This window comes from Pogoniulus pusillus, chromosome 8 (genome assembly GCF_015220805.1).
Source record: "Pogoniulus pusillus isolate bPogPus1 chromosome 8, bPogPus1.pri, whole genome shotgun sequence".
NCBI lineage: Eukaryota > Metazoa > Chordata > Aves > Piciformes > Lybiidae > Pogoniulus > Pogoniulus pusillus.
In genome coordinates, this window is record NC_087271.1 from 6868238 (window position 1) to 6893133 (window position 24896).

The 24896-nt window shown below is 40.9% G+C and overlaps 2 protein-coding genes and 1 long non-coding RNA gene across 5 annotated transcripts in view; 1 reads left to right on the forward strand and 2 right to left on the reverse strand.

Annotated features, from left to right (window-relative positions):
* The window catches only part of EEIG2 (EEIG family member 2), a 30242-nt gene extending 15292 nt beyond the window's left edge, over positions 1 to 14950 (forward strand). The window contains exons 2-11 of one of the 3 annotated variants that reach the window (XM_064147103.1): positions 1486 to 1600; positions 3250 to 3279; positions 3790 to 3906; positions 5086 to 5132; positions 9697 to 9803; positions 10666 to 10761; positions 11281 to 11467; positions 11551 to 11678; positions 12057 to 12126; positions 12574 to 14950. In XM_064147103.1, the coding sequence (XP_064003173.1) occupies positions 1486 to 1600; positions 3250 to 3279; positions 3790 to 3906; positions 5086 to 5132; positions 9697 to 9803; positions 10666 to 10761; positions 11281 to 11467; positions 11551 to 11678; positions 12057 to 12126; positions 12574 to 12589 (913 nt within the window). In that variant the 3' untranslated portion in view covers positions 12590 to 14950. Of the gene's footprint in view, positions 1 to 1485; positions 1601 to 3249; positions 3280 to 3789; positions 3907 to 5085; positions 5133 to 9696; positions 9804 to 10665; positions 10762 to 11280; positions 11468 to 11550; positions 11679 to 12056; positions 12127 to 12568 lie in introns of all 3 variants that reach the window. The other 2 variants (XM_064147101.1, XM_064147100.1) reach the window with 2 other exon arrangements.
* On the reverse strand, positions 9791 to 11591 carry LOC135177309 (uncharacterized). Its single transcript, XR_010303030.1, has 3 exons — positions 11130 to 11591; positions 10651 to 10765; positions 9791 to 9984 (listed from the first exon to the last, which is right to left on the reverse strand). It is a non-coding gene; the product is annotated as an uncharacterized LOC135177309 (long non-coding RNA).
* On the reverse strand, positions 14819 to 20418 carry HENMT1 (HEN methyltransferase 1). The gene is made up of 6 exons (XM_064147104.1): positions 20145 to 20418; positions 18558 to 18670; positions 17461 to 17595; positions 16890 to 17072; positions 16459 to 16636; positions 14819 to 15449 (listed from the first exon to the last, which is right to left on the reverse strand). The coding sequence occupies exons 1-6, from the start codon at positions 20259 to 20261 to the stop codon at positions 15048 to 15050; spliced, it is 1128 nt and encodes a 375-aa protein (XP_064003174.1). The 5' UTR covers positions 20262 to 20418; the 3' UTR covers positions 14819 to 15047.
* Positions 20419 to 24896: the final 4478 nt, after the last annotated feature.

Here is a 24896-nt window from a genome sequence, read left to right on the forward strand (position 1 = left end):
TTTAGTAACATGAGACTAGAAAAAGACCTTTTGATCATTGAGGCAGGTCCCTCAGAATCAGACTCTTTATGTCCCCTGTTATTGACAGACTGGCCAACCTTGTCTTTAAATACAGTAAGATTGGTTTTGCTCCTACTTCTTATTTGAAGGCTCTTCTAGAAGCTTGTTCTGTGGTTTGAGACCTTGCAATCTGCAGTTTTAAATGAGTGTTTTTTTGATCCTAACCACCTTTCATTTGACTTAAAGTTATTTGGTCTCTGAAGTGTTTGCATTACTCAGTTTATTTTTATTACATGTTTTTTGTTCTTCTAAGATACAAGAGTTTTCCAGTTGTTCTCCCTGTACCTCTTCATTTTGGAGTCTGTTCCTGCTTAGATGGGCTTACACAGATCAAATAGTATGTTCCATTTGAGCTTTGTATAGTAACATCTGCAGCATATTGTCAGGTTGTAATCCTCCTGCCCTGAACAAATCTGTTCAGATACTGGTCATCTTATTTTGTTCTCAAATGCCTCCCAGCACACAGCCAAAATTCTTGTTTGCCTAAAGCACATGAAATGTAACCAGCTCTCTTTGTGTGATGCTCCCTTGCCCACATTACAAAACTGCTTATCAAAGATGCTGCCTTAAACACATCAGCTTGGGAGACAGTACCCGGAAGCTAATGTTCGGGAACACTGCACACTGCTGAGGTTAACTGGAGTGTGCTAGTTTGAGCCTAGCTAGGATATTTTGGTGAGAAGAATTAGATTACAGGCTGTGAAAAGGAAACAATGGTGATGTCTGCTGCACTCATAGGCTTGCTGAGATGGATAAAACCAAGACCATAAATATAGATAAGGGAGTTGATCTTGGGCTCTGGCTGCATGCACTTCTCTCTCTCTCACCTGCCATCTGTCTGACTAATCCTGTTTGCTTCCTTACCCCCCTGGCTGATCCTCCAAACTCACCTTGAACATAAGGCAAAGTCTGGAGTAAGGTAAAGGCGGGGGGAAGGAGGTGGAAGGGTGTTTGGGAGCCCCTCCTGGGGACTCTGGTTTCTGGGAAGGCTGTTGTGTTTCTCTATTACCTTTTCAACTTATACATTTCTGTATGTAGCTGTATATATTGTAAATATCTGCTTGTATACTGTGCTAGGATGTAAATATAGCTTCATTCTTTAATTTTCAGACTGGCTGAGTCTAGTCTAGGTGATTTTCTTAAGTGTGGGAGGGGGGGTAACACCCAAACCATCACACTGGAGAAATCAGAGTCTTAACTTACTTGCAGACATGGATGGCTGTTGAATGTTTCTGCGTGTTTAATGCTGTTTTCAGTGTTTGAAACAGTTGCTGGCTTTGCTACCCAAAGACAAGGGTGAAGGATGATTATTCAGGCCTTGACTCATGAAGTGACCACGGAAAGGTGGAACCACTGTTAGTTCTTCAGCTATATAGTCCTGAATGTATATGCAACTGGCAGCAAGCATATGGTCTCTTTTCACAGGGAGGTAGTACAGGCAAACTGTGTCCGCTGGAAGAAGAAGTTCTTGTTTATGTGTAAAATCAGCGCCACAACAGGGATTCTGGATGCTTGCATCTGCAGAGTGTCTGTACGGAAGGTAAGTTAGGCTTTTTCTGTTCTGATTTCCCTCCTTTCACTTGTTCTGCTTTGATTTTTAATTGCCTGATAAACTACATAAGGCAAATGTTACCTGCATGCATGTCAGGTACTTTTCCAGTCAGCATTTTGTGGTATTCTTATTAATTGCCTTAGTTTGACTAATTTTTGTTGTTGTTGTTGTTCATAGAGAGCAGACAGTGAGGTGGGTTAGGAACTGGTTGCAAGACAGAGTTCAAAGGGTGGTGATCAATGGTGCCAGGACCAGCTGAAGAGCTGTAATCAGTGGTGTCCCCCAGGGATCAGTGCTGGGGCCAGTCCTGTTCAACATCTTCATCAATGACACTGATGAGAGCACAGAGTGTCTGCTCAGCAAGTTTGCTGACGACACCAAGCTGGGAGCCTTGGCTGATACAGCTAAAGGCTGTGCAGCCTTCCAGTGAGACCTGGACAGAGTGGAGAGCTGGGCACAGAGGAATCAAATGAGGTTCAACAAGGACAAGTGCAGAGTCCTGCATCTGCAGAGGAATAATAAACTGCACCGTACAGGTTGGCAGGTGGTCTGCTGGAGAGCAGCCCTGTGGAGAGGGACCCAGGATAACAAGTCCTGGTGGATAACAAGTTACCCATGGCACAGCAATGTGCCCTTGTGGCCAGGAAGGCCAATGGGATCTTGGGGTATATTAAGAAGAGTGTGTCCAGCAGATCAAGGGAGCTTCTCCTTCCCCTCTAGTCTGCCCTGCTGAGACCTTATCTTGAATACTGTGTTCAGATTTGGACTACCCAGTTTAAGAGGGACAGGGATCTGCTGGAGAGGATCCAGCAGAGGTTCTATGAGTAGAGGACTGGAGGCCATGGCTTATGAGGAGAGGCTGAGGGACCTGGGGGCTTTTTAGTCTGGAGAAGAGAAGATTGAGAGGGGATTTAATAAAAGTTTATAAACATCTGAGGGGTGGTCAGGAAAGGGGAGGACAGGCTCAGCTCACTTGCTCCCTCTGATAAACCAAAGAGCAATGGGTGTAAGTTGCAGCACAAGAGGTTCCACCACAAGACAAGGGGAAACTTAACGTAAGTGTCACAGAGCACCGGAACAGGCTCTCCAGAGAGGTTGTGGAGACTTTCAAGGCCTTTCTGGATGCATTCTTCTGTGATCTGTTCTAGATTGTCCTACACTGGCAGGGGGTTGGACTCGATGATCTCCTTGGGTCCCTTCCAACCCCTAACATCCTGTGACCCTGTGACAAGAGCACTTATTCCATCAGGACTCCAAAGGAATTGTTCATCAGTGTTTATAGAGTTAGCCCTTGACAGATATTCTAACAAGCAGCAGAAAACTTAGAACTCTTGAATGTGGCACCTCCTACCTTTGGGGCTAGACTTTGCAGGACTCAAGTGCTGGCTGGCATCAGGCACTCAGACATCTCCCTCTGCAGCATGACCTCCTTCAGCTGGCCTGCACCAAAACCAGGGTTAATAAACCAGTATTAATTCTAAGTTCTAAATGACAACAGTACAGCCTAGCAAATATATGTTGAGCTATTTGAAATGAAGATTAGTATTTGTTTTTCTAAAAACATAAACCAACCAACCCTCCCCCATTCAGTATCTGTAACAGTTTCAATGGCATGACTTTTATTTCTTTTTGTCTAGGAGTTAAAAGGAGGAAGAGCATATGCAAAGGTAAACTGAGATGTATCTAATTTTATGTATGAATTAGTTTTTCTTTCTTATCCTTTTATGCCCTTTTAAAGCAATCCCAGAACAGTACTGAAACACCCAGGATTTTATTCTATGCATGACAGTGACACAGTGGTGTCACAACTCCCAGTCAGTGTTTTCACTAAGTACATACTGATACCACCAGAATGTTGTTTTTTTCTTTCAACTTAGTATGTTGAAAGGGTTGATAAAAGTAAACCCTTCTGCAGGTGTTTACTTTAAAATATAATTAACGCCCCCTCTCCTTGTTCTTTTATTCTCTTGGGACTTGAATTTTTAACTGAAAATAGAGTTACACAGAATTTAACTCTTGGTGTTTGTTTTCTGCTCTTAGCCCTGGGCCACTCCTTTTAATGGGCATACTTTTAACGTTTGAGAGAAACTGCTGTTGAGAGGCACTCAATGTTGTGCATGGAGAAAGTACCTTTATTTAGTAATGGACTTGCTATTAATTTTGTTGTCTCTTAACAGCTGGGATTTGCAGATCTCAATCTAGCAGAATTTGCTGGCTCGGGGAATACCACTCGACGCTGTTTACTGGAAGGTTACGACACCAAAAATACAAGACAAGATAACTCCATTCTCAAAGTAATTTGTTTCCTTTTTCAAACTTAAACTAATAGAGCAGATAACAAGTGAAATTTAAAAGTATCTTTTCATGACATGTAAAATGTATTTGTTTAAGCTATTCCTAGAAGGGAAACTACTGGAGTAAAAACATTACTGTTGTTTAGAGAGCATTACTGAAATCAAGCCAAAATAGAATTTATCCTACTCTTTGAAATGGTGCTGAATAGATGTAAAAGCTAAGCTTTCAAAAAGCATTCCTATTTTAAAAGAAATTGAAAAATGGAATAGGGAAGCATGATGAAGAAGTTCACATAAGTACAGGGATTACAACTTCAAGACTGGGCAACTTTCTGTGCAGCTCTTCTAAAAATGAGCCTCTTAACTGATTTATGTACAAGCCAACTGCAACACCTCTGACTCCTTGAACTTTCCCTTTTCTATTTGATCTGGAACAACTGGGAAGTTTTGACAGAAAAAACAACAACTCTGCTGTTCTCTCCCAGTAGTGCCCAAAGTTAAAATGGTATGAGCTGCATTAATCTGAAAATAACTACACACAGAATGCTACCAGTGAATTAAAAAACTAAATCAATTCTTTTCCTGCCAAGGCACTGGGATTAGTTCCCACTCTGCTGAGTGTAGCATTTAAGTGTACCCTGATTTCTTTAAGGCTGTTGTAGACTTTTTTTTTCAGAAGACTTCTGATTCATGACTTTGACCTAGCTAAGAAGCCTTCCAAATGCATTATTGTCCTATGGCATTACTTACCTTTTGTGGTTTCACTTTACCTCTGATGTTAGCACAACCAGTTCCTGCTAGATGTTTGCTAAACACTCTCAGTAAAGAACATATTCAGCACCCACAGTTTTAAACAATCTTGTGTTTTAGATTGCCTGTTTTCTCCTGAAGCCATCTGAACTATTAATGATTCTAAGACTCTTCTCAATCTATGTGTCTTGTGCAGAATCCTCTACATGCAACTAGGTTAATTTAAATGCTATTTATTGTTGTTTGTATGTGTACTAAAAACAAAAGATGTAGCAACTTTGCATAAGTATGTTTATTTGCTATGTGATTATGGTGTTTTACCTTACAGAAATATAAGATTTGAGGCAATTACAACTTAGTGACATGTTTATGCATCACCAATTCAATTGTTTCTTTTCTTACACTGGGGTTTGTTTTCTTAATGTGCAGGTTTTGATCAACATGCAGCTCATGTCTGGAGACCCATGCTTTAAAACGTAAGCTTATCTAAACATCTGTGTGGGATGCTGTTTTGGTCATATGTTCCATGTTCAGAACTACACTTCTAATGTGCATTTATAAAGTTCTCCAATCTGACAACAAAAAAGGGGACAAACAAATGGGATGGTAGCTGAATAATGGAGAACAACCAGCAACAGAACAAAGGGACACGGTCTCAAGTTGTGCCAGGGGAAGTCTAGGCTGAGATGTTACGTGGAAGTTGTTGGCAGAGAGAGTGATTGGTATTGGAATGGGCTGCCAGGGAGGTGGTGGAGTCTCTGTCCCTGAAAGTGCTGAAGAAAAGACTGGACGAGGTACTTGGTGCCATGGTCTAGTTGACTGGACAGGGCTGGGTGATAGGTTGGACTGGATGATCTTGGAGATCTTTTCCAACCTGATTGATTCTATGATTTTATGATTCTATAAGAGCTGTTCACAGTGCACAGCTGCCTTGTTAACTTACTTTTAGTACATGCAAAACTTGAACAGAGCAATCATTTCCTATTCCACACTTTTACAGGTAAGAAACAGGTTAAATCTCTAACAAGCAACATTTCATGTCAAGTATTTCATATAAAATTATGTATTAACCGATTATTAAGGTCTCTTCCAACCTGGATGATTCTATGAACATAGTAAAAATACCAGTAGAAGTATGATAGTTCTCCTTGCTATTAAATACTTAGCATATTTTCAAGCCAAGGATGTGAGCTTGTATATCAGTACTTAAAAAAAAATCAAAGAAACACTTCAGGGAAACTTCCTGCAGCAAGCTTATTGTGATGGTTTGGGAGTTACCAGCCCCCCCCCTTTAAGAAAATCACCCAGACTACACTTAGCCAGCTGAAAGTTAAGGAATGAAGCTGTATTTACAGCTTAGCACAATATACAAGCAGATATACAGCTATATACAAGTTAAAGGTAATACAGAAACACAATACTCCTCCCAGAAATCAGAGTCCCCAGAAGGGCTCCCAACCCAATCCTCTCTTCCCCTTCCCTCATTCCCTCCCTTCCGAAACAACCTAATAACCTGCTCAACCCAGGTATATGTCACGTGATAAAGCTGGAGATCTGAGGTGAAATGTCAAAAATATCACAGGATATTAGGGGTCGGAAGGATCATCGAGTCCAACCCCCCTGCCAGAGCAGAACAATACTGTCTGACACAGATCACAGAGGAACACAGCCAGACAGGCCTTGAAAGTCTCTAGAGGAGGAGACTCCACAACCTCTCTGGGGAGTCTGTTCTGGTGCTCTGTGACCCTTACAGTAAAGAAGTTCCCCCTTGTGTTGAGCTAGAAACTCTTTTGCTGCAACTTACACCCATTGCTCCTTGTCCAAGCACAGGGAGCAAGTGAGCAGAGCCTGTCCCCGCCTCTCCTGACTAGCCCTCAGATGTTTATAAACTTTCATTAAATCCCCTCTGAGTTTTGTTTTTCCAGACTAAACAGCCCCAGGTCCCTTATCCTCTCCTCATAAGCCATGCCCTCCAGTCCCCTACTCGTCTTCGTAGAATCTCTGCTGGACCCTCTCCAGCAGATCCCTGTCCCTCTTAAACTGGGGAGCCCAAAACTGAACACAGCATTCAAGATGAGGTCTCACCAGGGCAGACTAGAGGGGAAGGAGAACCTCCCTTGATCTGCTGGACACACTCTTCTTAATACACCCCAAGATCCCACTGGCCTTCTTGGCCACAAGGGCACATTGCTGTGCCATGGGTAACTTGTTATCCACCAGGACTTGTTATCCCGGGTCCCTCTCCACCGGGCTGCTCTCCAGCAGACCACCTGCCAACCTGTACGGTGCAGTTTATTATTCCTCTGCAGATGCAGGACTCTGCACTTGTCCTTGTTGAACCTCATTTGATTCCTCTGTGCCCAGCTCTCCACTCTGTCCAGGTCTCACTGGAAGGCTGCACAGCCTTTAGCTGTATCAGCCAAGGGTCCCAGCTTGGTGTCGTCAGCAAACTTGCTGAGCAGACACTCTGTGCCCTCATCAGTGTCATTGATGAAGATGTTGAACAGGACTGGCCCCAGCACTGATCCCTGGGGGACACCACTGATTACAGTTCTCCAGCTGGTCCTGGCACCATTGATCACCACCCTTTGAACTCTGTCTTGCAACCAGTTCCTAACCCACCTCACTGTCTGCTCTTCCATTCCACACTTTCTCTGCTTGCTCACAAAAATGTCATGGGAGATGGTGTCAAAGGCCTTACTAAGGTCAAGGTAGACTACCTCCACTGGTTTCCCTGAATCTACCCATTCAGTTATGGTATCATAGAATGCTATCAGGTTAGCTAAGCATGACTTCCCCTTGGTAAATCCATGTTGACTACTCCTGATAACCTTCTCTTCCAAATGCCTTGAGATGCCCTCCAGCAGGAGCTGCTCCACCACTTTTTCCAGGTGTGGAGGTGAGGCTGACTGGTCTATAGTTTCCTGGAACCTCTTTCTTGCCCTTTTTGAAGACTGGAGTGACATTAGCTCTCTAGTCCTCAGGCACCTCTCCTGTGTGCCAAGGAAGTTAGAGGAAAAAGGGCTAGATCACGTTAGAGTTAAGGCAGAGGCAGCCACAGAGGCCAGACTGCCAGAAAGAAGGCACAGCCTGAACTGAGAGCTGTGCAGTGTGTGAGAAGTGTCTTATCTATATTTTGACTAGTTGCATTTCTCAGCAGAAGAATGGATGATACAGATTACTGTTGTTTTGTTTTCTTTCTTCTCACAGCCAAAGATTTAATTTCTCTCAGTAAAAATATTCCCATTAGGTTCAAACCAGCACACTTACCCAAACATACTTGGTATGGGGTGATCTGACAAGTATTTGTGTTTAGAAAATGTGCTGTTACATCTTTTATTCACCAATCTCAGATGATTTTAGAAGATTAAAAAAAACCCCAAAGCAGCAGAAGTGTGATGTGACTTAGTGTTAGAGAAAGCACTTAGAGATATCCACATTATGCAGCTTAGTAAAAGATGCAAAAGGTAACATCTGAAGGGGGGAGGTAGCTAAGGCAGTACACTGCTATATTTTCAGGATGCTTTGGCCTTATTGTTCTTAATCTGAAGTTAAAGAAACATAGTAGTTTTGCTAGGGCAAGTTAGCTTCCATAATGAACCATGGAACAGAAAAATCATGCAAGCCAGGGAAAAAACCTAGCTATGAGTAAGATGAAATTGTTGCCTTCTCTCTAGACTAGTAAGCCATTCTGTTATGAGGCGCTTAAGCTTAGTGGGCATCTAAACTGAAACAGTGCAGCTGGTGAGCATCCTGTTTCCAGAGAACACTACTGTCTTTCTAACCATGCCTTCATTGTCTTGAAGAACTCACATGTCATTTGCATTGCAAGAGAAAACCATGCATTTTATGCATAAGCTGACAGATATGCACAGAATCTGCTGCCATGAATGCAGTATGGGAAATTCCTCAATACTTGCCAAGATATTTAATGCCAAGGCTTTTCTGCAGTTCTGGTAGACTGGGTTATTTCAAGGGTACGTGCATGTCAGTGTAATGACAATCTTTTCTACTCCTGCATGATAGGAGATGGCAATTTTGGTTTAAACCTGATCTAGACAACTTAGACATATTTTACTTGTCACAACATATCTGGAAAAGAGGTAGATTAAATAATTCCTAAATTGTAATTTAACTCAAATTTTCCTTCTGTTAATTTAATTGACCTCATTGTTATACCAAAACTTGTAGGAGACAGAATCAAGACGAGAAGAGGCATTCTCTTACCACAACACGGATTAAGCTGTGGAATGCCTTGCTACTATACACTGTGAATACTAACAGCTCCTTGGAAAAGAATTCAGACAAATTCCTGAATGACAAATCATTGAGGACTATTAAGTATCATATGAGACTCAAGAACCTAACTTTAAAATGACAAGATGCTGGAGGGATATTCAGAAGATATACAGAATCGTAGAATCATCCAGGTTGGAAGAGACCTCCAAGATCATCCAGTCCAACCTAGCACCCAGCCCTAGCTAATCAACTAGACCATGGCACCAAGTGCCCCATCCAGGCTTTTCCTGAACACCTTCAGGGACAGCAACTCCACCACCTCCCTGGGCAGCCCATTCCAATGCCACTATCTCTGGGAAGAATTTCCTCCTAACATCCAGCCTAGACCTCCCCTGGCACAACTTGAGACTGTGTCCCCTTGTTCTGTTGCTGGTTGCCTGCAAGAAGAGACTAACTCCCACCTGACTACAGGCATTACTATGTGTTGCTGGCAGAATCAGGATTCAAGACTAGACAGACATTTTCTCTGAGACATGTTACCTTTCCAAGGATCCTCCAGAAGCCTGGAGGACTGAGCAGATAGAGGAATTCTGTAAAATGTCCTTAAGCTAACAGGGAAAGCTTATTTTTCCCTTTCAGCAGATGAATAGGCAGCAGAAAACAAAACACAAACTTAGCAGACTAATCAGTTTAAGCACAGTATTAATTACAGCAGCTTCCTTGAATAGATAAATCTGTGATGATCAGTTTGGAGAGACTACAGTAAAAGAATAGTAAATCTTAACTACCTTTTTCTTACAGACCTCCTTCCACAGCAATGTCTATAGCAATTGCTGGAGAATCAGAATCTTTGCATGAAGACAGGAAAGGTGGAGAAAACTTGAAAGTAGTACATCTGGGCATATCAGGTATAAAACAATGCTCTTAATCTTGGTTCTTCAATATTTGGCTTCATAGCTTCAAGGAGAAAACTTCAGATCTTAGAGATGTTAATACTTAGCCCATAGAAAGAACTCTCTCTTTGGTTATTTGTTGAGAAAGTCACCGAGATAACATCTGTGGAATCTCATTTTACTTCTCTAAGTTTATCTAATGAAAAGAAAGAAAATACATTTGGTTGATAGTCTGCCTTCTTTTTAACATATATCATTTTCTGTGTGACACATTTCACCTGGGATTTGTATTTTGACTGAGCATTTAATCTGGCTCTTAGTTTTCAACTTCTGAATCATAGGGATATGCATAACTGAGCAAATCTCGACTTGCAGAAGTTTGAAGTATTGTTTAAAATTAAAGTGGTTACTCTGAAATGTAATTACTCAAAAAATATACTATTACACCACTTTATTGCAGCTTAAAATTTGGGGGATGGTGTCTTTTTTTTTTGTTGTTTTGATCAGGGAAGATTTTTCTCTTTTTAATGAACTTCAGGCTCTTACATTATTAGTTTCCACCCTGAACACACATTCAGTTGTCTTAACCTTTTCATCCAGAAAACACCATTCTACTGTGGTGCTATTGAAAGCATAGCAATCTCTTCCACACCAGCATCTTTCTAACCCAGTGGTACTCTATTTTAGTAGGCCTGAAATGTATAATGATTTTTGCAGAGTATTTTTGCACCATTTGAATCTTCAAAAAGAGTTTGTAGAAAATCTCTATCAAGTCCCTAATCCCTCTGGGAAATCTGACATCTTAGTCCAATCAAGTTTACAGGCAAAATAATAACAAAGCTGGCTTTAGCAAGTGTCTGACCTGCCCATGTTGCAGATATGTCATCGAAGAGTGCCTCGGTTCCAGATGAACTTGGTGCATGTGGACATTCCAGAACGTCAAGCTATGCAAGTCAGCAGTCAAAGCTGTCAGGTAGCTGGGAAAAATGTTGTTGGGGTTTATTTACAAAATAAGTGTAATTTAGATGTTTTGAAAAATGCTTTGAAACTAAAAGCCTTTTCCTAGGAGTTTCCGGTGTGGAAAGGGTACCATTTTTTTCCCCACTTAGAAGCACAATGAATTATCTCTTTAGATGTGAGACAGCTTTTTTCCCTTAGCTCCTTCCAAATGACATATATGAAGAAGATTTTTACCTATTCTGTGTGTAAAAACAAGTAACTTAAAATGGAGACTTAGCTCCAAAAGCTTAAGGGGAAATAATGACAAAGAGTCATTTTATTTGTTATTTAGAACAGAAAGAAAACAGCCTGTGCTCAAATTTTAAACCCAAAGTGACTCACCTAGCTGGTACACACACGCTTCATCCACAGGGCTTTCAAAGTCTCTAGAAGACAACAAAGCATAATTCTGCTTTTAGGCTGCTAATGTGTAAGTCATGACCTTGGCTGTCAAGAGCATAGCTAACCTAGCTCTCCTGTACTTTGCCAACAGGATACAGCACATGTCACTCAAGATCATCCAGTCTGTCTGACCTCTGCCACAGAAGAAACACCTCGGTGGGTAGTACCTCAACAGGAATTGGAAGCATTCTAGAGCCACGTGAAGAGACTGAGACCAGAGTAACTGCAGCTAGTATTGATACATCAGTTAAAGATGCACCATCAGAAAAGCTCTGCAGGTACCTTTACCTTGAAAACCATATCTAGCAGAAGGAAAACATATTTTCTGTATTGCTTCTAAATGCACTATGTATTTTTGCAGACACCCTGTAAAGCAAGACTCTGTGGAGTCACAGCTGAAGAGAGTCGATGCTACCAGAGTTGATGCTGATGATATAGTTGAAAACATACTGCAGAGTCAAGATTTCAGCTTAGACTCAAGTGCAGAAGGTATGGAGATAAACAAGGAAGCCCAGACAAAGCTTTTACATATCACAGGCCTTAGGAAAATCCACTCTATTCATAGCCCCTGTTGCTTGTAATCATAAGAACTGTTCATGTGGATCACTACATTTTCTGCTTCATCCTGGCCCCCAGAAGTTAAAGATCTTTACATGACTTGAATACCTTTTTCAGAGAGTTACTTTAACCATGAAAAGAGGCAAATCTACAACAGAGGTAGCTCCTCCAACCTATACCATATGAACTTTGGTTATTCATTACTACAAACACTAGCATCTGAAAGTATGAGTTACAAAACTGGTAGCTTTAGGCAGCCTTCAGTTTTAGCTTAGGAAGGTAAAATATGTTCATTTGCTTGGTTTTTAGAAGAAGGCTTAAGATTATTTGTGGGCCCTGGTGGAAGCACTTCTTTTGGGAGCCATCATCTACCAAACAGGTATGTAGCCTGAACATAGGTTATCCTAAATGAAAATGCATCTTATACAGTGATTATTCTGTATCTTTCTCTTCTGTATCATTCAGAAGCACCAAAAGGACTAGACTGTCAGGTTTTCAAACAAAAGATGTAGTTCCAAAACATAACTGAAGTGTTAGCCATGGAAGTTATGAAGAGTTAGAATGTTTTAATGCATTGAACTGCAGGCCACTTAGTGTCATGGTAGTTATACACATTTTCCACCCTTGACATTTCAGCTGTTCTAGAACTAGCTGTTCACTTGGGGAGGGGGGTGTGTTGTGAGATGTTTTTGTGTCTTCATTTTGGGGGTGGCAGGGTGGTTGGTTGTTGTTTAAATCATAAGTTTGCTAATCGGTAATGCTTGCTGTTTAGCTTTCCTCTAAACTGGAACTATACTAACTTCTTTGGACAATTCTTTCAGAGTAGGATCTGGAGCATATGAGCAGGTGGTGATAAAACGCTAGACTAGAGCACCAAATGAGGAAAACTAGAAGCTCTGCTGTTGCCACTCCTGATTTTGTTTGCTCCGTTTCAAGAGTTGGGAAAGTAAAAATGAACTCTGTATGATCTTTCTGGGAAGTAAAAGAATGTTTCTCACTCATAGAGCTTCATCTGTGGTATGAAGGCAATGATTAGCCATGTATAGCTTGTGTGAGCACTTGAACTGTTTTTGTAAGCTCTACCTGACTTTAGTGGAAACATTTGTGTTTTAAGTTGTGTGAAACTTACGTGGAAGCATGAAGTGAGTCCTATTTCAGTATTTTATGTATGAGATCATATGTGATATACTTTGTTCAAATCTTTTCTAATGCTTCTAAAAGCTGGTCTTAAATGAACCTGAAGAAATCACTCAGTTTGATCCTGTCATTTTAGTCTTAAAACAAATACTTTTCTCAAGTCAAAATTACTATCCAGTCCAAATTAAGGCCTCCACAAAACAGCCCAGCTGTGTTTTTAACATAACCAAAGCCTACTGTGCATAACTTCATTGTGTGAATAAACAGTAGCGGTGAACTTCAACTGTATTAAAAAAACTCAACACTAAATGCAACTAAACCAGCTAGAAATCAGTTGTGCTAAACATAAATCAAGTCTAGAGGCTTAAATATAGCACATAAAAATACTAAGGCACAGAGATGTATTGTCAAGAAAGCTGACCCAGTTGTTAAGTCTGCAGCTGAAAAGGTGTTTCCACAGAAACTCACTTCAATCATGCATGAACCTTGAGATTCAATGGGATGGTACTGTTTACAAACCCAGTCAGTAGTTTACTACCACTTAGAATTTTTCCTTTTGTAGCTTAAACCTTCACAGTTGGTTACTGCTTTGTTTGTGTTCTATATGTGCCTTGTAGGATTGAGGAGGTACAAGGAGATTAAGCTATTTACTAAGCAACTTCTGCTTTAAAACTAGGTAAATATCTATACTGTTATCAGTATAGGTTAAGATGAGCACTTTATTGTAGGTGTACTCTGCACTCTGAAAAAGTCTCACCATGCAACAGCTTTGTTGAACACTTCTTCCTTGACAAATGTACTATATTTCATTTACAAGAGAAGCAATTTGTCTCATATATGCAATCATTAACTACAAATGACCCTAGTTTTGTCACCATTAGTTTCATTATCAGGCTTGAATTAAAGACAAAAATAATGTGGCCACTTTTGAAAGCTCTGAGTACTTTAAGTTCTGCTCAGAGTGATGTCTAACACTACTACTGAAGTGTATGTAGCCCACACTTACCTTCACTAGGAAAAGTAAGCTTTGTTTTCCAGAAATCCATAGCAGAATTATTAAAACACATTGTGTTCAAGAACGTTTCAGATTTTAAAGCTAGAGTGCTGTTACTGAATATGATAAATAAGCTGTTTATCAGTTATTGTACTTACTTTTATTTCCTACTGCTAATTATAATGCTAGCTGTAATTATATAAAATATCATTAAAGTAGTTAAAGGAGCAAAGTAATTAATACAAAGACTGTATTGTAGCTGCTGTTAAGGGAAGTGTAGTATTAGCCATTTCTGTCCTTCACAGCAATTTTAAGCAGAAACCACGTAACTGCTAGGATCTTTGGAGGTCCCGTCCAACCCAGACCATTCTGTGATTCTACACATCTCCCCAAACATGATCGTTTCCTCTCTTATTACACAACTAATTTCTAACAAAAGAAATTCTATTGCAAGCCAGAAGATGCACAAAATTGGACTGAATTAGTTGCTTTCAGTACTTTTTAAACACTGCTACTCTTGTGGACAAGTCTACTGAAAACAGTAGTGGTTAGAAGGTAGCTCACTAAAGTTTGTTAGGAAAAACAGGCATAGTTTGAGGAAGAGAGACTTCTAAGGAACAGTGTACAGCTTCTTCTGTAGTTGTTAAAGAAGTTTCCATAGCCCAGATTTGTATTCCATGTTAGAAGAATAACACAGAGTTATTCTACCTAACTGCCACAGATGAGGTATTTTGTTCACTAGAAACCAATTCTTTTCTTGCTTGAGCAGGTGTTTAAAATAAGAGGAAAGTTTATATGGAAATCAAGCTTTTAATAAAACTGTATCCTAGTAATTTATTATTCTGACTTGAGTTACACCACTTTTATTTAGTGGTTCTATAATTGTGTTTATTTTAAGTGGAATATAACCATATTCACATGTAGTATTTTCTTTTTTGTAAACTGTGTTAGTAAGAATACTGGAGACTCTCACAGTACACTCTGTGTGGTGGTGGTTGGGGTTTGGGTTTTTTTACTGTATTTAAATGCAGATCTCTCCGATATTCAATAAACTGATGTCTTCAGTTTTGAATTTGTTTCTAAACCATTCTTGTTAGCACCCAAAACGAATCATTTGTCAGCTACTACAAGATACTTGCTTACTTTAACTGAGATGGGATATTGGCAACCTAATTCTCTTCGTCTTCAGGTTCAGTACTTAACATCAGAGCATAACCATCACTGCTCAGGTTGACCTTGCCAGCAATAAGCTTGCATAACTTCTCAAAAGTACCACAAAGCTGATTCACTTTGGGAAAAGAAAATATTGTTTTAAGAGGTATATAAACCACATTTCCCTTGACGAATGATTCCATACTTCTTTTAACATCCAGTTTTCTCATATCTTCTGAAAAGCAAGGTTGGAGCTGTGCTTTTTCCTCAGTAGGATTGTCATGACGCTCCTCACGTTCTGACGTTAAACGGTTCAGCAGACTTTGCTTAATGATTTGCGCTGTGAAAACTACTTCACCGACCAGAATATTCTGCAGGTACTTTTCATCTTTAAGACTTGGATACACTGCTTTGAAGACCTTTACAACATACAAGAACACATAAAAGGTTTATCATTATCCTAGGCTCAGATTTTTAACGACTGATTGATAAAGAGCTTCTTGTTTGCTTATTACCTTAAACATTTTCAGATAAAATCAAAGTTCTGTTGTCCAAGTTTTCTCTTATGTATTGCACCTACTGTGGCAATTAGGCAAGCCAGTAACAAAAACAGATAAAATCAGGTTTATGTGCAAGATACACTTGCAGATGAGGCAACATAAAGCTCTGCAATTAATTTTTAATAATTACTTTCCATATTACTTATCATGACTTCCACAGATACATAGATTCTAAACCACCAACTCCTCACCTGGCAGAAAGGACTGCAGCTGTCTCTATCAGAGTAAAACATTAAATATCCTCTCCCAGATGCAGAGAACGATGAACAAATAAATTGTGACATCAAAAATCTGTGAACTTGCAGTCTGTTCTGCACTCCAAGGCAAATAAGTCAGCTGGGCAGGCAGTCTCATTCCCACTCATTAACTAAGATGTGCACTGAGGTTAGAATGTTGATTTATTCCCATAAATTAAAAAAATAATTAATACAACTGTCCAGGTTTCATAAGAAACACAAGAGATAACTCTCTCTTACACTGAAACTACATCAAAACTCTTCCATAATGACCATGTGGCAGAAGATAACCAAGGCAATTTCTAGTACAGGGCAGTCACCAAGATGCATTTACAAGTTTGCTGAGCATTGAAGAGCATTTCACATGTCTATAAAGGACAGTAGATGACAGGTGACAGCATGTTACAATACAAATGATTATCCATATTGCTGTTCAGCAAAGAACCTCAAAGTTATGGGCCTTTACAAAAGTGGAAACACACATCGAGGGCTTAAAGTCTTTATCTGATGGTATGTGTTCATTGGAGCTAAGACTGGATAATAGCAGCAGATTACAGTAAGAACACCTGCACAGCCAGGATACAGAAAATGTTCCTCTATTCATTTTCCCAAAGGAAGAAAGTAATACTTACCGTTTTGTAAACTGTTTCATTTGACTTCTCAGACTGAGCAAATCCACCAGTTTGAGGGTATTTTCTAACAAAGACACCTATCTGGGTACAAAACCCAATGTTCTCCATTCCTCTTGGTGGGTGCCCTACGCCAGTAAATTCCACTGCGTAATCATAGTGCCTAGCAGTCTCTAGAGCCCTAAGACAAGAGAAATTATTCAGATCACACTGAACAGTTATCTTCCAATGTAATAAAGATACATTAACAGCCATCACAACTGTAAAACCCACAGAACATGTTCAACTTTCCCAAAAACAAAGAACCATTTCACCAGATCAGTATGTGTGAAAAATATACCAAGCTACATGCACAAACCAGTCTGAAAATGTATGGCTATTTGACGGTTACTGCACACTGAAAAGTGCCTGCTCATGACATTCAGTCAACTCACCAGCTTTGAAACTGCGCTCTGTTCCACTCAAATTTGTGGTCTGGATGCCTGAATAATGTCACTCCTGGAAGCAACGTGTTAAATTCAACATTTGGAGTACTGATCACAACTATGCTTGGGGCCATAAAACCAAACACCACTTCAGGAAACTTCTTCAGTTCTGATTCTTCCAGGTGCTCTATTCTGTAAAGGAGAAGTTTATGTATGCCTTTTCAAACACCCCACTATATTGTAATCTTCTTAACCAGTCAGCAAACCTCCAACCCCCTATCTGTACCTAATAATTTCAATCCTAGATCTGTAATATTGGCCCTGGCACTGTGGCTAAATGGCAGCTTAGAAGGTTCTTCCCTCAGAACATTTGCTGTTGCATTTTCTACTTGTCCATTACTATCCTTTTTCCACCCTAAGCTAGCACCATTTTAAATTCTTGTAAGAAAAATTAGGAGATAAAACATTCTACTTCTCTTCTGCTTGAAATGTTTGATCAAGTCCGTTTAAAGTATGGACAAAATTCCCAAGTGGCTCCTAATGAACTGAAAACAACATAGTGTGTTGGCCTAATACTCACAGTTCGATGCATGTTACCAAGTCAAAACCAAGCATGCAAGGATCTTTATGGGCAACTGAACCATGGTACAAGGTAACAGTCAATGATCTTTCAGTTGGTTGCAAATAATCAACAGGAAGAGGAGACAACATATGCCTAGAAAAGCATTAAGAACATGGTGTCATAGAAAGGACCTTAGGGCAAGATAATCTTGTGTATGTCGCTGAGCTAGCTAACACACACTGAGCTAGCTAACTATCTACATCAATACCTTGTAGAGCTTCGAAGAGGTTAAAAACTTTCAAGGCACAAAAAAAGAATAATTTCTAACACTTTTAATGACCATTTAAAATGGGACAGAAAAAGCAGAGTAGTTAATTCAGCAGTACTCTCAAGCCACTTGTAAAATAGCTTGTAAATTCAGGTAGCAGCTCAACTCTAGACACATAGCAAGTCTGGCTTAGACACATTGTGAAAAGATTTGAGGGAAGTTAGCAAGCATATTCACCTATTTTTTCTCTAAATAAGACTGAAAACTAAATATATTTAATTCTGAAATACTGCATCAGAGAAAACACACATATTCATCAGCTTCCAACAGAGAAACTTTGGTAGTCCTCACCAGCCTGACTCATGCTTCAAAGATCACAAACTTTTCACTTTAGGGCCTTCTAAGCCACCCATAAAACTCTAAGCTAGCCTTTGCATTTTGAAAAGACGAACAACAACGAATTCCACCCCGTGGGGATAAAAAAAGAGTTACATGCACATTTCAAAAAGATGAACTTTGCAGACCACAATAATGTCATGTATGAGCACTAAGAGATACTACTACTACACTGTATTAATATCCTTACAGTATTTTTCAGAGGTACACATCTGGAGGGCCACACTGTGCCCTGGACCTCCACTACATTAGGTGAAGTTATGGGTACCTACAGCACAGCAGTCCCCAAGCAGGGGTGCGGTGTAGATCATTACCAACAGATCACTCTTCATTCACCAAGCTTGTATTTCTGCATTTACCCTCATTTTGAAATCCTTCACGAGAAATGATGCAACATGCCAACAGGTCAAGCCAAATTAAACCCCGAAATAAACACAACGCAAAAGCTTACATTTTCTCCTTCATTGTGCTTGCAGAGATATCTAGCCCAACTAACACTTCAATGCAACTGCAGAACTTCAGCATCCAGAGAAGTTTGCAGTCAGCACATCCTAAATCTGCTACCTGTAAATTAGACAAAATGTGTAAATGTAGCATATTTCCAAGCCATTTCAAAGGTTTTAATAATAAGTCCATATTTATGTCAAAATAACTTTGTCAAATGCTTTATCATTAATCATAGCTAAAATTTACAGTTGCAAGCAGGCCAGATGTGGATTTGGAAATTCTGTTTAGAAATGTATATGAAGATCCTACAAGATGTTTCAAATAGATGAAATTTCTGTTATTGCAGCTCTCAACAAGCAGAACACCCCACTGGCTCTGAAGAAAGTCTTCCAGATGAAGGTGCATTCTCTCAAATAACAAGCATTATATTAAGTATTAAAGCTGTAGCAACTTTCATTTTCACTGTACTACTCTGCATCCAAAACACTGAGAATAGGCTCACCAGCAGCCAGGTTAGCAGCAAAGGATCCACATTAAAAAAGTTTAAAGGTTCAGTGGGAAAGGCTACGAATATTCAGATCACGATGTCAGACATGTAGTAGATATTGGTCTCCTGTAAGCTTAACAGGTAGTTGAGTACACAAAACGAAACTCCACTCTTCTTTCTCAGGCTAAGGCAAGGCTGAAGCACACTGCTTGCTTCAGTGTGAAAATCCCAAATACTTCCTATATGGTTTAGCTCTGCCCTGTAGGTAAACAAAGTCTACACACACAGAGACACTGTCCCTGTTTCACATCCTAAATCAGAAAATTCAAACTTTTATATACAGATGCAACACTCTTGGATACATCCTAATTAAAAGCTAACTACAATGCCTTAACCTCATAGACTGGATTAGATTTTTATTAGCTACTAAAAGCACAACTATGTGAGCTCACTGCACATGTATTTCTCATTACATTCTTGAGCCATTAACATCCCTTTCAAAGGTAAACACTGAAGACTGAGGCATTTCTCAATTTTTTGCATCTTTGGAGGAAGTGCTGAGGGGGAAGATATATTAGAAAAAAACCTAGACACAAATTTTCAAAACGAGTATCAAAACAAGAGCTCTATTATACTGGGGGAAGACAAACTAGAAGGAGGTGAGAAGACCTTAGGAAAGTGGAAGTTAGCCTCAGGTAATTCCACACTCATAATGTCACTTATTATCAGATAACATCCATGTGAACGATGAAGTAAATATGTGGAACTAACAGCTCTAGAAAGCAAAACCAAACTACAATGAAACCAGCTTGAACCAAAATTCTCAGCATTACATTTAAACACAGTATCATCTAGTCTCCAAAACAGGCTTTAGCATTTTTATTGTTTAGATTTTCTCTTCTTCCCATGAATTAATTTCATTTCTTCACTGAAAATCAAAATGATCATTAAATGCCTGCCAAGCTGATTCAGTCTTAAGAACAGGTTCTCCACTACTACTGGTTGATCATTAGGTCAACAGGTAATCTACACATTTCCCATCTTCCCAAGGCAGCAAGTGTTAACTTTGTTCTTTGGTCATGTAAAAACAAAAAGCATACCAACCTTCTTAGGTCTGTATTTGGCCACTAAATCTTTAACGAACTGGTAGCGTTGTTTGGACAAAGGTGGGGTAAACTTGATCACTCCTTTAAATTGTTCTTCTTGAACGTTCTTATCCATAGTATGTTGCTAATGCTACATAGGAAAAATTAACTCTGATTTTCTCAAGTACTTTATAACATACTCCAAGCTCGTTGATTCCAGTGGTCTTCAATTCACAAAGCAGATGTAGACCTTACCCAGAGAACCACAAAAAAACAGGCATTATCAAAACAAGGTACTAGTGGCTCTCTCCACACAGTGATACAAACTTTTAGTACACAATTATAAACCAAACAAAACCATTCAAACGAGAAGTTCCATTACTTGTCCCTCTCCATTCTGCACACCCACACAGTATTTACAAAACTGCAACATATTTAATCTTCTTCAGCTTTTCTGGCAAGAGCAGAAAAGTAATTTCTGACTCAGGTACCTGCTTTCTTGTCTCTCATCTTCATTTCTTTCACCTTACTGTTTAGATGATTTTTTTAATCTAGGTTTGTGTATGTATAGCCCAAGATGATTTCCACACTGTAACAACCAGCAGGCAGTATATGAATAGCTGCATACTCTTAGGTGAAATACTCTGCAAGGCTTTAGCTTTAGATATACTATAAAATAAACCCTGTTAGTAGTGCCTACGTTTTTTAAGGCAGTTAACAAAGCACAGCACTAGAATCATAACCACTAGTGCATTTCCAACTCTTGCATTATTTAAGACTCCATTTTAGCACATGTAACCATTTCACAAGAAAAGGCACTGGTAAAGCTAAAAATAAAGCCCTAGTGAAGGATGAATGAACTCCCCTGGAACCGTGAAGGAACGCGGTCCTGTAGACAGGAGGCTTTCCAGAGCCGTACCCCCGCGGCGCGGCGGCAGCCCAGGGCTCACCAACAGGTCTAACGGGCTCCAACCAAAGCAAATGGTCTGAGCCTACTGATAACATGACAACAAATGCCTCATAACGCCTTTTATACTTAAGCATAAATGGGTATTTCTTTATGTGTGTACGAAGGCGGGTAACACTCAGTGTTCAGGCCAATCATCCACCCCGCAGGAGCGAAACGAGCCCGCTGGCCTCCCCTCACCGTTAACTGGCGAGGCCTAGAAGCCAGCCCACAGGCACAGACCTCCAGAGCCCCACACGCACCCGGCCCTCAGGCTGCGCCCCAGGCGCTGCCCAACTCTCGCCTATCCCGTAAGGGGCCCCCCCTCAGCCCCGAACCGCCACAGTCGCTAAGTCTCCCCAGGCGCTGCTCCTCGCTCCCGGACCCTCGACAACCCCTTCCTCACGCCCCTACCGTTCGCCTTTCCCGGCCATCGCCCTACCTTTTCCGTCGCGCTCCCCCTCGCCACGTTCTTCCCCTACCGCTGACTTCCCGCCTTGCGCAAACCACCTCCCGCCCTGCCAGGACGGACGTGAGGTGAGGCCAGGACCCCTCCCCCGTGCTGCAGAAGAAGAGGCGCCCGTGGCCCTTCCGCGCCTGTGCGCGCCCACAGCTCAACCCAGTCTGCCCCACAGGCGTGGGCAGCGCTGGGAACCTGAGGCACGATTCGTCTGCCGAAGGGCAGGCTGCTGTTTGCACGCAGGGAGAAAGTCAAAAGGAAATCGCGTCTCCAAATTTCTGTCACTTTCTCTGTTCACAAGAACGTAAAGTGTTCTGCTACTCACAGGCTGGGGCTGGAATATGCAAAGGGTAGCGTATATCCTATGTCTGCGAGCTGAAAGAAGGAAGGATTTGGGTGGAGGGAGCAATGACCATAGTGAAGAGTTAACTAAATTAGGTCATAGCTCAATACTTCTCCAAACGTACTAGCAAGTTTCATGCTGATATGTGCCTGTGATGGCTTCCAACTTGAGCCTTGGCTTATGTTTTGCAGGATCACAGTATCACTGTATTATTGGGATTGGAAGAGACCTCACAGATCACCAAGTCCAACCCTTTACCACAGAGCTCAAGGCCAGACCATGGCACCAAGTGCCACATCCAATCTTGCCTTGAACAGCCCCAGGGACGGCGACTCCACCACCCCCCGGGCAGCCCATTCCAGTGTCCAATGACTCTCTCAGTGAAGAACTTCCTCCTCACCTCCAGCCTAAATTTCCCCTGGCACAGCCTGAGGCTGTGTCCTCTTGTTCTGGTGCTGGCCACCTGAGAGAAGAGAGCAACCTCCTCCTGGCCACAACCACCCCTCAGGTAGTTGTAGACAGCAATAAGGTCTCCCCTGAGCCTCCTCTTCTCCAGGCTAACCAATCCCAGCTCCCTCAGCCTCTCCTCGTAGGGCTGTGCTCAAGGCCTCTCCCCAGCCTCGTCGCCCTTCTCTGGACACACTCAAGCATCTGTGTCCCTCCTAAACTGGGGGGCCCAGAAGTGAACACAGTACTCAAGGTGTGGTCTGAGCAGTGCAGAGTACAGGGGCAGAATGACCTCCCTGCTCCTGCTGACCACACCATTCCTGATGCAGGCCAGGATGCCACTGGCTCTCTTGGCCACCTGGGCACACTGCTGGCTCATGTTCAGGTGGGTATCAATCAGCACCCCCAGATCCCTCTCTGTTTGGCTGCTCTCCAGACACTCTGACCCCAGCTTGATTTGGCCTAGACAGAGCATAACAGCAGGTTATGCTCTGCTGTTTACTTAATAGCTAGGAAATATAGGTAAATGGCTGGCAAATTGGTAATCCAGGTAGGTGTTTGGCTTTTTTTCAGGTATTTCAAGATACAGGAATGGTTTCATCCTGTTTTGGTTGATCTTATTTGCTTTTTAGGTTTTTCAAAAGAATAGCAATTACGTTTTCTTCCTGTTAATGTTGGCATAGTAGACATAGGAGTTGTCTGCAGCTTTCCACTTTATCCTGTTGCAACAGTTGAAGCACTACTAACACTGCATGCAAGTAAGGCAGCTTGAGATTTGCTATTGTAATCAGAGTTTGGATTGCAAATGGGCTTTAAATAAGTGTTATAATATCACTGATCCATTCTTACAGAAGAAAAGTATTTTAAGGGATATATTACACTTGTGTGATTATTTGTGTAGGATTTTTTTTCCTCAAAGACCCATATAACCCAATTTGGCCATGCATAGAAACTATGAGCAAAGAATGCTTTCCATTAAATCCCTTTCAATAGTCTAATAAATTAATCCTTAACTATGTTTTTGCTTCTTAGAGAAATAAAATATGCTAATTAAAATAAAGGCATCAATTCTTTGTGCAAAAGAGAAAGAGTAGGTTGGAGGCTCTTAACTTTATAGCTCATTTGTTCTTTTTGGCTGTTGAGTCATTGTTTAACCTTGAGCTATCATTTAATAGCTATGTCTCAATTAGTCAATCTATAAACTGTGCATAGTGGTGTTTTTTATACCTCGGAGATGTCCTGAAGTTTATTAGCTTAAAATGCTATAGATTATGAAATCCTGTAAAATTCTTGTTTTGTGAATATCTTTGGAAATCAGCTGACATGGAAAGAAGGCCAAATGGCAGCTAGCAAAGTTGTTCCGAGAAAAGGAGAGTGAAGAGCCTAGATAGCAGAACAGGCAGTTTGGATAAACTGTCAAGGCCCTGATAAGAACACTTTCCTGCTACAGTAAAGGGCCACAATAATGAAAGTTAGTTACTCTGCCTCAAGTTTTCAATATATAACGAAGAATTAAGACATTCTAATGTTGCTTCCAGCAGTATTTCTCTCCTTTTTAAGTTTTCAGCAGCACACATGTAGAGATGCTGTATCTAAGGATGTTTCTGCAGCACCTTCTCCTGACATGCTGAATAGGGAACCCTTCCCTGTGTGTGCAACTGAATGTATTCAGTCCCACTATGCCTAGGCTGCAGTCACTTTGGTGGAGCTTTTAATCAGTTTGGATTGCAAATGGGCTTTAAATAAGTGTCATAATATCACTGATCCATGCTTACAGAAGAAATGTATTTTAAGGGATATATTACACTTGTGTGGTTATTTTTGTAGGATTTTTTTTCCTCAAAGACCCATATAACCCAATTTGGCCATGCATAGAAACTATGAGCAAAGAACATATGATGTTTATATTGTCTTGGCAAATCTAAGTCATGCATTCACTCTCCCTTTTGTGTTTAAAAGTTTGACATAAATTACTTTTTTGGGAAAGCAAAGGGATTATATGCAACTTGAAAACTTCCATTCATTTATTGTATGTATTTCAGGTGAAAGTGGAGGATTCTATCTTTCCTCAGCTTCCTGAAAACATTTAAATAGAGACAGTTAGTTTCATCTGTGTTCAAATACATTAACCTAATTCTCATTGTTCTGAGTCTGCATTACTTAACAGTAACTTGAAGTAATTTCAGAAAGAGGTGTTCAGCTTGAATTGAGCAGCAGGGAATGGTTATTATTTTCTTGGTGTCTGACAGCTCTCAGAAGCTGATCAACCATTGCCAGGTCCTGCATGGAGGAGCGAGCCTCGTCACTTCCAAGATTCAAGTGAATAGGCCTTGATGTGTCCTGGCTGTGCAGCCCCCAAAAGCAATATTTCACCACCCAAAGCTGCCTGCATGCTGAACAATTCTGTCGTTATTATCTTCTCCGTTAAGGCGCGGCCAGGAACAGGCGTCCGCTGTTAACAGCCCTGCTCTAGCTGTGCTCTGGTCTCACTACCAACGACGGGAGTGACCGATAGGGCCGATTTCTTAATCTATCAGGTCGCTGGTTCAGCAGCTCATGCCGGGACGGCAGCAGC

Coding starts and splice junctions, on each gene's coding strand:
- HENMT1 (XM_064147104.1), bottom strand. CDS start 20,261: ATGGATAAGAACGTTCAAGAAGAACAATTTAAAGGAGTGATCAAGTTT. Junction 17,596..18,557: donor AGCACAATGAAGGAGAAAAT/GTAAGCTTTTGC, acceptor ATGCTTTTCTAG/GCATATGTTGTCTCCTCTTC. Junction 17,073..17,460: donor TTGGTAACATGCATCGAACT/GTGAGTATTAGG, acceptor TCTCCTTTACAG/AATAGAGCACCTGGAAGAAT.